This window comes from Caretta caretta, chromosome 3, assembly GCF_965140235.1.
Source record: "Caretta caretta isolate rCarCar2 chromosome 3, rCarCar1.hap1, whole genome shotgun sequence".
In the NCBI taxonomy this organism is placed as follows: domain Eukaryota; kingdom Metazoa; phylum Chordata; order Testudines; family Cheloniidae; genus Caretta; species Caretta caretta.
Genome location: NC_134208.1, coordinates 31,645,429 through 31,663,323, shown reverse-complemented (window position 1 = coordinate 31,663,323; position 17,895 = coordinate 31,645,429). Strand labels below are relative to the sequence as shown.

Genomic DNA, 17,895 nt, shown 5'->3' with positions numbered 1-17,895 from the left:
GAAGAAAACAGAATCTATGTGCTTTTGGTAATGCATAAGTCACTCAATCTAGCATTGTAATTATCTATCCCTTTGTAATAGGAAAAAATGTAAACAGGCTGTTGGGGTTTAAACCACAGGAGGAAGGAGGAATCAAGAGAAGGGTTTGTTTGGGGAGGCCTTGTCATGAATTAGTGTGCTCCTCCAAGTGTATTATGCGTCCCAATTCTATTAAATCCATTGTGAACACATACCCAAGGGAGAGCACTCCTGTCTATTTATACTCAAAAACATCCTTAAAAAGAGGTCAAACAGGAGTATTTTAGGTTGTTTGTATCCTTTTGAACTATTTGCAATGAAAAACAACACCACAAACGAAATACCATTACGTAGGGAGTAGTATTTTACATCACTTAAAAAGCTGATCTTTACTATATTATCATAAAATTAAACCTTGAATTTGGTTTGAAAAAACAGAACAAAAGCTCTTTAACTTTTTGTGAAGTACCGTGAATGCTTAAATAACAGTGGTGGTGTTCTTTAGTGACTGAGAAATGATGCATTTAAGCTGCTATGAGTTCCTTATGTACCTCACTTTTAATCTTTAACACGGTGCCTGATTGATATTTAGGCAGATCAGTATTTGTGTTTCTTATTCTCATGGGAAAGTTCCATCTCCACTATATCTAATTAAGTATATTATTTTTGCACTGTATCTATTTGCATTATCTGTTGATTTTCCAGTGTGCTCTTTCAGGGCACTAGGAAATTGATATTCCACTGATTTTGAAATTTATGCATAAAAGAATGTGTATAATTTCAAACTTGAAATCCTGACTGTTTAAATTTTTTCTTCCATGATTATTCTGTTGTAAAGCTGATGAATTGCTTCTTAGACTGATTGGAGGGGACTGTATACCTTGATTTTGTAGTATTCTGGTAACGCATGTATTTCTTTTATCTCAAGATAAGCCTAACAGGTGAGGAGACTACTTTTCATCACTGTTTGTTTAGAAGAATAAGGAACTAAAAAACACTTTAATAAAAGTTACTCCTGTAACTTTAAGTGACTTCAGTAGAACTATTCACATGCTTAAAGTTAAGCACATTCTTAATTCATTGCAGGCTTGGGGCACCTTTTAAAAATGGACATACTGTTCGCAATCATTCAAAACTGTTAAGTGTGAATGACAGTTGAATTGCCTATATTAAAAGAGTTAAACATCACGTAATGTAACAAAAAGAGATTATTGAATTTCGGTTGTTCTTGATAGCATAATTATTGAACTTTTTTTTAGCTTGGGTTATTAAGATTTCAAAAATAGAGGCCCCAGTTCAGCAGTTCATTCTTATTCAGCAGAGCAGTAAAGCCTGCACTGGATTAAGCGTGTGCTTAAAATTGACACTATAGTGATGTATGTACTTAAACATTTTGCTAAATATGAATAGACATAAGCACATGGTTTACAACTTTGCTGAATTGGGGCCAGAAACATAAAGTAGCAGAGGAAAGAAAGCGGGAGGAGAAGCAGCTGCAGGGAGGGGAGGGGTTTTTAGTGGGTTATAGATTGTTGTAATAAGCCATAAATCCAGTGTCACTATTCAGTCCACCTACTATAAAGAATTCAAAGAAGACCCCACACAACAATTTACCTAGGAATTTAAGAATCTCATCAAATCCTTCCCCAAACAACTCCAAGAGACTCTACATACTCATCCTCCACGAACGCGTATATGCTTCCCAAGATACACAAACAAGGGAACCCATAATATCATAGAATCCTAGAATATCGGGGTTGGAAGGGACTTCAGGAGGTCATCTAGTCCAACCCCCTGCTCAAAGCAGGACCAATCCCCAACTAAATCATCCCAGCCAGGGCTTTGTCAAGCTTGACCTTAAAAACATCTAAGGAAGGAGATTCTATGATTAACCCATTCCAGTGCTTCACCACCCTCCTAGTGAAAAAGTTTTTCCTAATATCCAACCTAAACCTCCCCCACTGCAACTTGAGACCATTACTTCTTGTTTTGTCATCTAGTACCACTGAGAACAGTCTAGATCCATCCTCTTTGGAACCCCCTTTCAGGTAGTTGAAAGCAGCTATCAAATCCTCCCTCATTCTTCTCTTCTGCAGACTAAGTAATCCCAGTTCCCTCAGCCTCTCCTCTTAAATCATGTGCTCCAGCCCCCTAATCTTTTTTGTTGCCCTCCGCTGGACTCTTTCCAATTTTTCCACATCCTTCTTGTAGTGTGGGGCCCAAAACTGGACACAGTACTCCAGATGAGGCCTCACCAATGTTGAATAGAGGGGAATGATCACATCCCTCGATCTGCTGGCAATGCCCCTACATATACGTCCCAAAATGCCATTGGCCTTCTTGGCAACAAGGGCACACTGTTGACTCATATCCAGCTTCTCGTCCACTGTCACCCCTAGGTCCTTTTCCGCAGAACTGCTGCCTAGCCATTCGGTCCCTAGTCTGTAGCGGTGCATGGGATTCTTCCGTCCTAAGTGCAGGACTCTGCACTTGTCCTTGTTGAACCTCATCAGATTTCTTTTGGCCCAATCCTCTAATTTGTCTAGGGCCCACTGTATCCTATCCCTACCTTCCAGCGTATCTACCTCTCCTCCCAGTTTAGTGTCATCTGCAAACTTGCTGAGGGTGCAATCCACACCATCCTCCAGATCATTTATGAAGATATTGAACAAAACCGGTCCCAGGACCAACCCTTGGAGCACTCCACTTGATACTGGCTGCCAGCTAGACATGGAGCCATTGATCACTACCTTTTGAGCCTAACGAGCTAGCCAGCTTTCTGTCCACCTTATAGTCCAATATCTGGCCACAACACTTCTACTGAAGTACTATTGGGACTCATAGAAACCATTCTCAAATCACTCATCACTCAAAGGGTCAGCTTCTTCCAGGATACAACTAACTTCCTCCACAAACTTCATAATATTAACAACCTCCCTCGGAACACCATCTTCACTACCATGGAGGTCACCTCCCTGTACACGAACATCCCTCCAATGATGGATGGCGTAGCTGCCTGCCACTAATATTTACAAGACAATGGACAACCCTCAGATATTCACCCCAAACATATCGCCAGATTCATCCATTTCATTCTCGCCCATAACAATTTTACATTCAACAGAACCCATTTTGCCCAAACCATGGGAACAGTCCTGGGTATTAAAATGGCTCTCCAAAATGCCAACCTCTTTATGAGCTACCTGGAAGAATTGCTGGACAAATGCACCATGAAGCCAATGGTGCACCTGAGATGCATCAAAGATATTTTCATCCACTGGACAGATGACTTCAGCTCCTTCCTAGATTTTCACCACAACTTTATCAACTACCACCTGTCCATTAAACTCTCTCTGAAACACTCCCACACCAGCATTAACTTCCTGGACACCATAAGCATCTTCAACAATGGAACCCTAGAGACAAATATATGCAAGAAACCCATTGATCACCGTACCTACCTTTATATGGGCAGGAGTGGTGTCCCTAGCCTCTGTTTGCCAGAAGCTGGGATTGGGTGAGAGGGCATGGATCACTTGATGATAACCTGTCTGTTCATTCATTTTGGGGCACCTACCATTGGCCACTGTCAGAGGGCAGGATACTGGTCTTGATGGACCTTTGGTCTGACCTTGTATGGCCATTCTTATTTTCTTAACTATCCCAAACACACCAAGAAATCTGTTTTCTACAGCAAGACACTCAGATCCACAGAATATGCTCCGAGGAGGAAGTCCAGGATATACACCGTAACACAATCAAAACTGCCTTCACCAAACAAGGATGCTCCATCAGGGAAGTAGATCACATCATGGAATGGGCCACCCAAATACCAGAGAGAACTGCTTCAACACAGAAATAAAACTCTCTCCAATCGCCCACCTCCAGTTGTCACCTGTCACCCCACACTGGAACCCATATAGGGTATCATCAAACAAGTTCAATCCGTGATCGATGAAGACCCCCATCCTGAAAGAAATCTTTCCTGAACCGCCTCTTTGGCCTTCAAACACCCCCCACACCCAACCTCTCCATACTCATCATTAGAAGCAAGGTCCCCACAGACCAGAACATGTCCACTCAAAACGGCGCTGGACCCTGCCAGAACAACAGATGCAAAACTTGCAAACACATCTCCACTATTACAATGATAAACACCCCTCATGACACACCTTTCAAGACATACACCACATGTTGTGATTGGCATATCTTATCCAGTGCACTAAATGCTCCAATAGCAACTATGTGTAGTTAGACTCCTAATCGCCACACTCATGAATGAACTCACACAGCAAAATGATAAGACAAAAAATACCCCATCTGTGGGTGAACGCTTTTCGCAAAGTGATCGTTCAGTATCTGACCTATCAGTCCTCATCCCCCAAGGAAACCTGCACAACACTTTCAAAAGATGAGCCTGGGAGCTTAAATTCATAACTTTGCTAGACAATAAAAATCATGCACTGAATAGACACACTGGATTTATGGCTTATTACAAAAATCTGTAATTCACTAACAACCCTTCACATCTCCTTCCTTTTGTTCCTGTGACTGGAGGGATGGTAATGGGCCACTTTACCTTGAATGGTCCCTTGAAATATATGTGAACTACTTATACTAAACAATCTGTTCCACCTTGCATTTAGCTGTGACACTTGGAGTAAGTTTTCCAGACCTGAAGAAGAGCTCTATATAAGCTCAGAAACTTCTCTCTCACCAACAAAAATTGGTCCAATAAAAGATATCTCACCCACCTTGTTTCTCTTGAGAAATAAGGTCACATTCTGCTGCCCTTTATGTTCTTTATTCCTCAGGTAATCCTGTTGAGCTCATTGTGACCAAGTAAGAGTCTGATCGTAAGTAATGTTTTTATCTAGAATTAATGTTAAAGTGGAAGCTTGGAAATCTTTCTTCATGTGGTTAATAGATTCGAAAGGAGACAGTTGCAAGATTATTTCTATGAATTAGTATGGAAATTTGAAAGGGATTTTTGTCTGAAGTTATGGTACAGAGCTACAGATTGTTATCCATCTAGCTTTGAGAGTTCATGCTAAATTTGCAGTGCTTTAGGGTATTTTTTTGATCTATTTATTTTTTTGGGGAACCTTGCTGCCTCACAAACACATGTTATGAACAAGGTTCCAGCTCCAAAGAGTATCCTGCATAATACATACCAATGCTTGTAGAGGTGCTAAAGGAAGGGCATGAATGTTTCTGTATAACAATAATGTAGAATTTGAATTAAAAACAGATAGCTAAAGATGCTGGGTAAAATCTAAAAACAAAACAGAAGAAACTTTTTAAACCTATTTTGTCTTTCAGTCTTGGCCTGTGTATGAAGATGTGCATAACAAGATGTCTGAACTTGCAGCGTTTTTAGATTTGCCTCGTTTTCCAGCTATAACTGATAGCTGCTTTCTTCATCCAAACATCTTGTGCATTAAATATCTGATGGAAGCCAACTTACCTGGTAAATACGCCTCTTAAATTTACCGTCTAATTAAACCTTGGCCTTTGTATTCTCTAAAACTGCTAAGGCTCTCTAGCAAAGGAACTGATGAACTATTCACATACCAGCCTTATCATAGTGATATGACAGTGCTTCCCCTCTTCCTTCTAAGTTTCTTAACATTTAGTTATGAAACTCCAAAGATAATTACGACAGAAATAATTTAATAAGTTGGCTGAATATTTAAAATAATTATTATGGGCTTGATCCTGCAAGGTTCTGAGCACCCTGACCCAGCAAAGTGCTTAACAATATGCTTACTTTAAGCATGTAAATAGTCCTGCCAATCGTCCTTAGGACTGTTCATATTCTTAAAGTTAAGCATGTGTTTAAGTCCTTTGCTGGATTGGAGGAGAGCACTTTGCAGGATCAAGCCCTATGTGTGGTACTCATTTTTAATTTCATGAGAGCTGATGTTCATTGTATATATAAATTTTGATAAGGTTGTTCTTGAGTGCCACTGTAGTTAGGGGACGCTTCATGATTTCCACTTTAAACTCTGTTTTTTAGGGAGTTCATATTGCAATTGCTTCTGTTGCTTTATCTCAATGTAAACATGTTTTGACATACATTTGAATCGCTAGTATTCATTTTTAAAAGTGACTTTTGAGACTTATTTTCTGTGCAACTGTAACTAATTTCAGTAAGTTTTCAATTTAAGTTATATTAAAATATATAAAATCTGGTCAAAGAAATTAAAAGAAATAATCCCATTTTTCTCTGTACAACTATCTGAAGCTCAGTTGGAGATTTCTCAGTATTTACAAACTGAAATGAAAAGTACCTTGTGATTCTAGTTCTCTGGGGTCACAGTGTCAGGGACTGTAAATCAGTTTCTGACTTGCTTGATTTCTGAGTTAACATCAGAATTAGTGCTGTGTAAACATTCCATGCTTTTTGTTTAAATAGTAAACATTCAAGATTATCTAACATGACTATAGAAACTAGTATACAGCCATCTTGACTAACTGGGCCACTTGTGATACCTGCAGCATAGAAGCCCAATATATATAGCATATATGTATATATTGGGCTTCTATGCTGCAGGTATCACAAGTGGCCCAGTTAGTCAAGATGGCTGTTTTCACTGAATAGTTTAGAAATGGTAATTTATTTTTCATACGTATCAGATATTTTATGAGAATACAACAATTCTTAATACTAGTATACAAAGGAGCAACAAATGGAATCTACAATAAAACTTAACATAAAAAGAATTAGTGACTATCTGAAAAAGGAATAACAGGGTGGGAGAGGGATTTGGACAAAGAAATTGATTTGGATGACTGTGTCTCTGTATGGGAAAGGGGATATACATCTTCAATTTGTGTAGCTCATAATTCTTCTCACTGTGTGACCTTGCAGTTCTTATTTACGGTCACATTTGAATGTGTAAAAAGAAGAAAGCTCACATTTAGAGCTAGAATTCCAGACTGGATATTCCATCTTTTAATCATTCTGTGCCTGTGTAGCATTTACATTATATGTAACATCACATTATTTTGTGATAGCTCATAAAGAAAATTTTTATAAATTACTGTGTAGGTGGCCTTTGACTCCAATTAAGATCCATCCTGTTTTTGCTCCTAGGGAAGTGCTCTGTTGGAGGGTTTGCAGGGAAAGGGGAAAATACTGCACATGTTATTGTGTCCAGGAATTAGACTGTTCTGGGAGAAAATTATTGAAGAAATTAATCCTATGACAGAATACCAACTTCTTAAAGATCTCCTGACCTGCTTACTTATTGCTCCGGGAAATCTACATTTTAAACAAAATGACAAAATATATTTTTATTGTTAGCAGCTAGACTTCGGTTGCATGTTACTGGAAAGTGGTGACCCTTCCTCCTTTGGAATTGTGGTATAGTAAAATATGGACTGTCCTTGTAATGGAAAAGCTTTTGTACCACGAGAATCACCAAAAAGAGGATAGGTATTTAAAAATTTGGTTACCCATTTCTAGCCTTCTCAGAGAAGGGAGGGCTTTCCAACCTGGAATCCAGAAGCTTTATCCAGGTTCTTTAAATATTAATCTGATCCTGAATAAGTAATGTATGCTGTAGTACATTAATGTTTTATTGTAACTTTGCCTTAATAAAAAACTTGGGGGGGAGGGGAAGCTGGGTGGGAATATATTATGTGATTTAGGCTACAGTGAATTGATAATATCCCCTTGGGACAGTGTTGAATTATGAGAAGTCATTTTTTTCTTTTATTATTCACTATTTAAACATATTGAAACTTTCTTGTGTAAGTGATGCTATTGTTGGTAACATTTTTATTTTCAGGGATTTTAGTGGTTTGATGCATAGTCTCTGTGTGTTTAGTGTTGTGTATGAAGGTGACAACTGGAAAATTAAGATCAGGTCTTGTACTAATTTAACTCCTTACAAGCAATAGCTGCTGTGGAAATAGAAAGTATAGCTGAACTAATGTTGTACTCAGTCAGAATATAGCAAGATATTGCTAATCTTTTTGGAATCTGATGATGTAATCAGTTCCTGAGTTTCTTGCTAAACTGGAAAGGTAAGAAATGTGGGGATTTTGCACCAGTGAAAATAAGTATACAGTAATATTGGACTGTTCAGATGCAGTACAACTGGTGTTGGAATAATATTGATGTCTTTGACTTTCTTTCCTTTTGTGGTTTAAACAGAGAGTAGTTAAGATTAGCATTATAAACTTTAAACTGTGTCACTTCAGGCCTTGTTTCTGCAATCACTTACACACGTTTAATTTTATTACTGGGAGTAGTTCTATTTAAATCTACAGGACTACTTGAAGTAAAGTTAGACCCTGATTCTGCAAACAAGTTAAAGGTTGTACAACATGTATTTAAGATCTGCCATACTTAGGGTATGACCAGGGTGGCCTAGCAACATCATTATTCCATCCAAAGGATCCAATGAGTATTTTATTCAAAGTGTAATTTTTCTTCCCTATTTCATAGTATATATTTTAAATCATACTGGCCTACCTCATAGGAGTGTTCTGAAGGTTAATTTAGTTAATATTGGTAAAAAGTTGTATTTTAAAAAAATCTGTGTATTTATAAGGTGTTAGAAACTGGCATATTTAACATGTCTGTACAGCTCATTTAACAATATTTTACTTTACTTTTTTCTTAATGAGATGAATTGCACAACTGGACTTGCAGAGTGGTAAAAAAGATCAATGCTGGAGAAACAGACTTTCTGACACTTGATCCTGTGAATAAATCAGCAAGGAAAGTAAAATATGATGTTCTTGCTGCAGCCATCATTATAGTGGTGCTCAAATTACTATTTTTATTAGATGATCAGTATGAATGGTAAGTATGTTTTATGAGCAAACTTTCACATCAGAAGGGCCCAAATTTTCTCATATTTCACTAAAACTTTTTTTAAACCGCTAACTCAGGCCCAAAGAATGGAAAGCAGATTCAATAATAGCCAATGTCAATTTCTTGCTATAACTCATGATTATTATTTAACGCTATTGTACCTTTAGCTAACTAATAATTTTAGTTTAAAAGTAAGCAGTAGTTCACATCTCAGCTGACTGTATTGATAACCAAATCTGATTGTTTTAAAGATAGGATTAAGGCTAAAATGGGTGGAATTTTTGGTGTCAGCGGTTTTGTTTTAAATATTTTTTTTTTGAAAGTTTCAGAAGTGGAAAGTATGATTCCAAAAAACAATCCATCTGATAAATATATATTTTTTCAGGTTACTTGCAAACTTGGCTGGAAAAAGAAATCAAAAGAACAAAGAAGGTACTTAATATGTCAGTGGAAAGAATCTAATATAATTTTTAAAATTAAATTTTGTAATTAAACTAGGTAGGGCATGGACTTATTGACCCTAAGAATGTGTTTGGTTTTTCCTTTTTTGGCTTTCATCAGTTTTTTATGGTGCATCAATTACTTCTTTGTGGTAAATTTAAAAATCTAGAAGCCCATTTGCAGAGTTGTTGGATCTACATTAGCATGTACATTTTCAGTATTAACTGTTAACTAAATTTTAAACGTTAATTTGTGATGTGGGGCTAGACTAGATAGAAATGTAAAACATTTCCACTTAAGACAAAACATACACTTTTTTCTGAAAAATATTTAAAGTTTTAATAGCTTCTGTTATTTCTGCTCTTGCATTCTTTGAATACAGCTCAAAAGTTTTGGCTATATCATGTATATTTTGTTCTTCATGGAATATACACATCACTGCTTTTTGGAGTAAACAATACCTTGTATGTTCAAAAATTAGTTATTTAAGCATGTTTTATTTGAAATATACTCCACACCTTGGTTCTGTTTGGAATTCTTATAACTCTTGTACAATACTTGTTTACTAACATCATACTTACGCCTCTTGTCATGGGATAGCAGGTGCTAGGTATGTTGCTTAAATGCATATGTGGTACAGTTCAGGCATAAATTGAGAGGTACTTATTCTCAAATCACAGAACAGGGGGTTTTGTGCTATGTTTCATTACTCTAGTTAATCATAGAATCATAGAATATAAGGGTTGGAAGGGACCCCAGAAGGTCATCTAGTCCAACCCCCTGCTCAAAGCAGGACCAATTCCCAGTTAAATCATCCCAGCCAGGGCTTTGTCAAGCCTGACCTTAAAAACCTCTAAGGAAGGAGATTCTACCACCTCCCTAGGTAACGCATTCCAGTGTTTCACTACCCTCTTAGTGAAAAAGTTTTTCCTAATATCCAATCTAAACCTCCCCCACTGTAACTTGAGACCATTACTCCTCGTTCTGTCATCTGATACCATTGAGAACAGTCTAGAGCCATCCTCTTTGGAACCCCCTTTCAGGTAGTTGAAAACAGCTATCAAATCCCCCCTCATTCTTCTCTTCTGCAGGCTAAACAATCCCAGCTCCCTCAGCCTCTCCTCATAACTCATATGTTCCAGACCCCTAATCATTTTTGTTGCCCTTCGCTGGACTCTCTCCAATTTATCCACATCCTTCTTGAAGTGTGGGGCCCAAAACTGGACACAGTACTCCAGATGAGGCCTCACCAATGTCGAATAGAGGGGAACGATCACGTCCCTCGATCTGCTCGCTATGCCCCTACTTATACATCCCAAAATGCCATTGGCCTTCTTGGCAACAAGGGCACACTGCTGACTCATATCCAGCTTCTCGTCCACTGTCACCCCTAGGTCCTTTTCCGCAGAACTGCTGCCTAGACATTCGGTCCCTAGTCTGTAGCTGTGCATTGGGTTCTTCCGTCCTAAGTGCAGGACCCTGCACTTATCCTTATTGAACCTCATCAGATTTCTTTTGGCCCAATCCTCCAATTTGTCTAGGTCCTTCTGTATCCTATCCCTCCCCTCCAGCGTATCTACCACTCCTCCCAGTTTAGTATCATCCGCAAATTTGCTGAGAGTGCAATCCACACCATCCTCCAGATCATTTATGAAGATATTGAACAAAACCGGCCCCAGGACCGACCCTTGGGGCACACCACTTGATACCGGCTGCCAACTAGACATGGAGCCATTGATCACTACCCGTTGAGCCCGACAATCTAGCCAGCTTTCTACCCACCTTGTAGTGCATTCATCCAGCCCATACTTCCTTAACTTGCTGACAAGAATACTGTGGGAGACCGTGTCAAAAGCTTTGCTAAAGTCAAGAAACAATACATCCACTGCTTTCCCTTCATCCACAGAACCAGTAATCTCATCATAGAAGGCGATTAGATTAGTCAGGCATGACCTTCCCTTGGTGAATCCATGCTGGCTGTTCCTGATCACTTTCCTCTCATGTAAGTGCTTCAGGATTGATTCTTTGAGGACCTGCTCCATGATTTTTCCAGGGACTGAAGTGAGGCTGACTGGCCTGTAGTTCCCAGGATCCTCCTTCTTCCCTTTTTAAAGATTGGCACTACATTAGCCTTTTTCCAGTCATCCGGGACTTCCCCGGTTCGCCACGAGTTTTCAAAGATAATGGCCAATGGCTCTGCAATCACAGCCGCCAGTTCCTTCAGCACTCTCGGATGCAACTCATCCGGCCCCATGGACTTGTGCACGTCCAGCTTTTCTAAAAAGTCCCTAACCACCTCTATCTCCACAGAGGGCTGGCCATCTCTTCCCCATTTTGTGATGCCCAGCGTAGCAGTCTGGGAGCTGACCTTGTTAGTGAAAACAGAGGCAAAAAAAGCATTGAGTACATTAGCTTTTTCCACATCCTCTGTCACTAGTTTGCCTCCCTCATTCAGTAAGGGGCCCACACATTCCTTGGCTTTCTTCTTGTTGCCAACATACCTGAAGAAACCCTTCTTGTTACTCTTGACATCTCTGGCTAGCTGCAGCTCCAGGTGCGATTTGGCCCTCCTGATAACATTCCTACATGCCCTAGCAATATTTTTATACTCTTCCCTGGTCATATGTCCAACCTTCCACTTCTTAATCATAAATATGGAACAATGATATGACATTGGAATTTTGGAGGGGCTGGAGGAATATGGTTGACATTTTGTTTGCAGGATGCCTAGAAGGGAAGGCTATTTTTCTTTGTTTTGGGAGCTGATTTAAACTTTTCAGAATCCCATGAATACTTTAAAAAAGAATTAAAAAGAATACTTTAAAAGTAGCTAAAATTTTTGACCAGTCAACCTTCATCATTCCTTTGAACAGTTCACATTCTATATGTATGGAGGCCAATTCATGTTGCAAAGGTGAAAGGTTTATTCTATAGAGAGGGAGGACTAAATCTAAATCAAATCACCTCTTTGAGGATGAATCTTGGAGCTTAGGGGGAAAAAATGCCTTATTAAATGCCTTATTAACTCCTGCTATTCTTAGCAGCAAGGTAAGGGCCAAAGAGTGAAAACCAAAGAAGTATAAAGTGTTTATATGAGCTGAGTTAAAGAAACACAATTCACTCCCACTTATTTGGCTCCTCCACATCCCTGATGGTATCCTATAGGTTTCTTCACTGCCTGCTGTTTTATATAATTTATTTTTAAGGTATCTAGAGTCTAAGATATGCAATACACCCATTTAAAAAGAAAGCTAAAGGTCTAACTGCTGCTACCTTTCTAACATTCTGTATTTTATTTTGTTCTATCACTTTTCCTAAAACTAAATTTTGGATTTAACTTCAGGCTGCCTGTGGTTTGATTTCAAAAAGTGGTACAAGATTATAAAGAAGTCTGTGGACGTGGAACAGAAGAAATTAGATGAAGAAAGAGCCCGGTATGCTATTGTTCAGTACCTCACTTTTTTTGAGGTTGAACATCTTGGGTGAAATCGTGATCTCACTGACTTCAGTGGGGCCAGGATTTCACCCTTATTTCTGTCGCACGAGCTTGGAGGAGTAAAGCAAATTAATAAATCCTTGTGCTCTTTCTCCCATCACACTTAGAACTTTGGCCTGACATATTAATTAAATGGAAACTCTCTGTGACCAGTGACTGAATTATTAAAGCTATCAAAACTGATTACAATAAATGGTGAAAAATTGATGAAGAGCACTTCTTCCATGCCCTGCTCCACCAGTTTGAAGAGAGACTTCTCTTATGCACGGTGGTGAATAATGGTGCTGGGCACTTACCAATTTGAGGTTATTCCTAAAATATTGGATACTTGTAATAACAATCCTGAGAAATGACTGCCTTTTCTTGTTTAGATATGGTTGTGCTGGTTTTTATTTTTTCACCAGGTTGTATTTCTTTCACTGATAGGTGTCTGTGGAAATGTGAAAAACCACTATTCTACTCAGCCAAGGAAAAATCTGTGGTTCTTAAGAAAAGACGTGAGTATAATTTTCTTTAGCCAACAATGTGAGCAATACAATACGAATATTTTCTTGTCTTTTTCCCTGTTCAAGTTTTTGTTTATCAAAGGGATTTAGAATGAGAGTACCAGAATACATTGTTTATATTACAAGAGACTTGAAATGGATTTTTGCATAATTGAACTTTTGCCCTTTTTATGATATTTTATTATGTATAAAGGCAGCCTGTATTTTTTAAGCTTTCTTTTCACTGGATTTTTACTGTAAAGATATTGGGAAAGTCTTTTCGGTCTTCACTTGTTTTGCTGGAGTACCTCTTGGGAGTCTGAGCATGTGTATTGTGGGCTCTGATAGCATAACTGGCGGGGTAATGGTGTTTGAATTCTTAAAACATCCTTTCTTCAAAATGTTTATCAGAAAATGGAGTTAAATGCGTTTTTTAAAAAGATCTCTAAACAATCTGATTTAAAATTACTTCTCCTCTCAGGTCCTCTATAACTTTGTCTCTTTACTTACATGGGGTCATAACTTTAATAATAGTTCCAGTCACAATAGAGGTTTTTAAAATAGACTGACTTGAATTTCAAATGTAAAAAAGAGAAGAAGAAAAATAAACATTTCACACTTTTTCTATATATCATGCAGAGGTAGAAAAAAGCACAAATTCAAATTAACTTTTTAAAACAGGATTTTAATGTTCTGTGTAGAAAGGTAAACTCTGTTTGTGGGAAAATGTAATGATACACTGCGGCTTAGGTTTTTGTTTCTCTTTGTACAGAAATGGTAGTGAACTTACAAAGACAGTTTGGCGCACTGTCTGGTTCAAGGCAAGTTGCTGAAAAGCAAAGCCCTTCAAGTTTCCAGTTAAATTGGGCTGAAGAAAACACAGATGGGAATTGCTTTCATGGGCATATCCTAGAGGGAGTTTTACAAGAAAAAGGCAATTCACTTACAACCATGAACACCAAGTATTGGTTGTGTACAGTTAAACTATGTAATGAGAAGTGAGTATCTGACTCTTGTTGGAAATGTGTTGAATATTCATGAAAAAGTTTCTCAACATTAAATTTTTGTAAGGTATTTTATTTTTATTAAACAAGATATTTAGTGTGAGAACTATGGACTGAGACTGTGCATTGGCTAGTGACTTACCTATGCTAAACTGTTAAATAATCTCAAAAAAATTAATCGTGATTTAAAAAATTAATCGTGATTAATTGCACTGTTAAACAATAGAATACCAATTTAAATGTATTAAATATTTTGGATGTTTTTCTCAATTTTCAAATATATTGATTTCTATTACAACACAAAATGCAAAGTGTACACTGCTCACTTTATATTATTTTTATTACAAATATTTGCACTGTAAAAATTATAAACAAAAGAAATCGTATTTTTCAATTCTCCTCATACAAGTGCTGTAGTGCAGTCTTTTTATCATGAAAGTTCAACTTACAAATGTAGATTTTTGTTTTGTTTTGTTACATAACTGCTCTCAAAAAGAAAACAATGTAAAGCTTTAGAGCCTGCAAGTCCGCTCAGTCCTTACTTCTTGTTCAGCCAATTGCTTAGACAAACAAGTTTGTTTACATTTACAGGAGATGCTGCTGCTTGCTTCTTATTTACAATGTTACCTGAAAGTGAGAACAGGCATTCGCATGGCACTTTTGTAGCTGGCGTTGCAAGGTATTTATCTGCCAGATATGCTAAACATTTGTATGCCCCTTCATGATTTGGCCACCATTCCAGAGGATATGCTTCCATGCTGATGATGCTTGTTAAAAAATAATGTGTTAATTAAATTTGTGACTGAACTCATTGGGTGAGAACTGTATGTCTTCGGCTCTGTTTTACCCGCATTTTGCCATATATTTCATGTTATAGCAGTCCTGGATGATGACCCAGCATGTTGGTTTTAAGAACACTTTCACAGCAGATTTGACAAAACTCAAAGAAGAGACCAATGTGAGATTTCAAAAAACAGCTACAGCTCTCGACCCAAGGTTTAAGAATCAGAAGTGCCTTCCAAAATCTGAGAGGGATGAGGTGTGGAGCATGCTTTCAGAAGTCTTAAAAGAACAACACTCAGATGCAGAAACTACAGAATCTCAACCACCAAAAAAGAAAATCAGCCTTCTGCTGGTGGCATCTGACTCAGATGATGAAAATGAATATGCGTTGATCTGCTCTGCTTTGGATAGTTATCGAGCAGAACCCATCGTCAGCATGGACACGTGTCCTCTGGAATGGTGGTTGAAGTTGAAGGGACATGAATCTTTAGCGCAGGGGTCGGCAACCTTTCAGAAGTGGTGTGCCGAGTCTTCATTTATTCACTCTAATTTAAGGTTTCGCGTGCCAGTAATACATTTTAATGTTTTTAGAAGGTCTCTTACTATAAGTCTATAATATATAATTAAACTATTGTTGTATGTAAAGTAAATAAGGTTTTTAAAATGTTTAAGAAGCTTCATTTAAAATTAAATTGAAATGCAGAGCCCCCCGGACCAGTGGCAGGGACCCAAGCAGTGTGAGTGCCACTGAAAATCAGCTCACGTGCTGCCTTTCGCACTCATGCCATAGGTTGCCTATCCCTGCATTAGTGCATCTGACACCGAAATATCTTGCTATGCTGGCTACAACAGTGCCATGCAAACGCCTGTTTTCACTTTCAGGTGACATAAACGTGAAGCGGGCAGCATTATCTCCTGCAAATTGTAACCACGTTGGTTTGTCTGAGCGATTGGCTGAAGTAGGACTGAGTGGACTTGTAGGCTCTAAAGTTTTACAGTGTTTTATTTTCCAGTGCAATTATTTTTTGTACGTAATTCTACATTTGTAAGTTCAACTTTCATGATAAAGATATTGCACTACAGTACTTTAATGAGGTGAATTGAAAAATATTATTTTTGTTTTTTACAGTGCAAATATTTGTAATAAAAATAAATATAAAGTGAGCACTCTACACTTTGTATTCTGTATTGTAATTGAAATCAATATATTTGAAAATGTAGAAAATATCCAAAAATATTTAAATAAACAGTATTCCATTACTGTTTAACAACGCGAATAATCGTGATTAATTTTTTTAATCGCTTGACAGCCCTAATACATATATATATTGGTCGTGGGTCGGAAAAGTCATACTGTTGTAAGCAATAGATGGTGTTAAACTAATGTGATTTTTTTTTATGGGATTACAGTTTGATTGATAAAGATAATAATGTTGATGTAATATAGAATCATAGAATATCAGGGTTGGAAGGGACCTCAGGAGGTCATCTAGTCCAACCCCCTGCTCAAAGCAGGACCAATCCCCAATTAAATCATCCCAGCCAGGGCTTTGTCAAGCCTGACCTTAAAAACTTCTAAGGAAGGAGATTCTACCACCTCCCTAGGTAACACATTCCAGTGTTTCACCACCCTCCTCGTAAAAAAATTTTTCCTAATATCCAACTAAACCTCCCCCACTGCAACTTGAGACCATTACTCCTTGTCCTGTCCTCTTCTACCACTGAGAATAGTCTAGAACCATCCTCTCTGGAACCACCTCTCAGGTAGTTGAAAGCAGCTATCAAATCCCCCCTCATTCTTCTCTTCTGCAGACTAAACAATCCCAGTTCCCTCAGCCTCTCCTCATAAGTCATGTGTTCAGACCCCTAATCATTTTTGTTGCCCTTCGCTGGACTCTCTCCAATTTATCCACATCCTTCTTGAAGTGTGGGGCCCAAAACTGGACACAGTACTCCAGATGAGGCCTCACCAATGTCGAATAGAGGGGAACGATCACGTCCCTCGATCTGCTGGCAATGCCCCTACTTATACATCCCAAAATGCCATTGGCCTTCTTGGCAACAAGGGCACACTGCTGACTCATATCCAGCTTCTCGTCCACTGTCACCCCTAGGTCCTTTTCCACAGAACTGCTGCCTAGCTATTCGGTCCCTAGTCTGTAGCGGTGCATTGGATTCTTCCGTCCTAAGTGCAGGACCCTGCACTTACCCTTATTGAACCTCATCAGATTTCTTTTGGCCCAATCCTCTAATTTGTCTAGGTCCCTCTGTATCCTATCCCTGCCCTCCAGCGTATGTACCACTCCTCCTAGTTTAGTATCATCCGCAAATTTGCTGAGAGTGCAATCCACACCATCCTCCAGATCATTTATGAAGATATTGAACAAAACCGGCCCCAAGACCGACCCCTGGGGCACTCCACTTGACACCGGCTGCCAACTAGACATGGAGCCATTGATCACTACCTGTTGAGCCCGACAATCTAGCCAACTTTCTACCCACCTTATAGTGCATTCATCCAGCCCATACTTCTTTAACTTGCTGACAAGAATATTGTGAGAGACCATGTCAAAAGCTTTGCTAAAGTCAAGAAACAGTACATCCACTGCTTTCCCTTCATCCACAGAACCAGTAATCTCATCATAGAAGGCGATTAGATTAGTCAGGCATGACCTTCCCTTGGTGAATCCATGCTGACTGTTCCTGATCACTTTCCTCTCATGTAAGTGCTTTAGGATTGATTCTTTGAGGACCTGCTCCATGATTTTTCCGGGGACTGTGGTGAGGCTGACTGGCCTGTAGTTCCCAGGATCCTCCTTCTTCCCTTTTTTAAAGATG

The 17,895-nt window shown here is 38.6% G+C and overlaps 1 protein-coding gene across 1 annotated transcript in view; it reads left to right on the top strand.

Moving 5' to 3' along the window:
• TAF1B (TATA-box binding protein associated factor, RNA polymerase I subunit B) overlaps nt 1-17,895 on the top strand; it is a 60,056-nt gene that overhangs the window by 38,226 nt on the left and 3,935 nt on the right. Inside the window, exons 9-14 of the mRNA XM_048845482.2 lie at nt 5,341-5,488; nt 8,659-8,836; nt 9,234-9,280; nt 12,633-12,723; nt 13,212-13,282; nt 14,043-14,268. Of these exons, the coding sequence (XP_048701439.2) occupies nt 5,341-5,488; nt 8,659-8,836; nt 9,234-9,280; nt 12,633-12,723; nt 13,212-13,282; nt 14,043-14,268 (761 nt within the window). The remainder of the gene's footprint in view (nt 1-5,340; nt 5,489-8,658; nt 8,837-9,233; nt 9,281-12,632; nt 12,724-13,211; nt 13,283-14,042; nt 14,269-17,895) is intronic.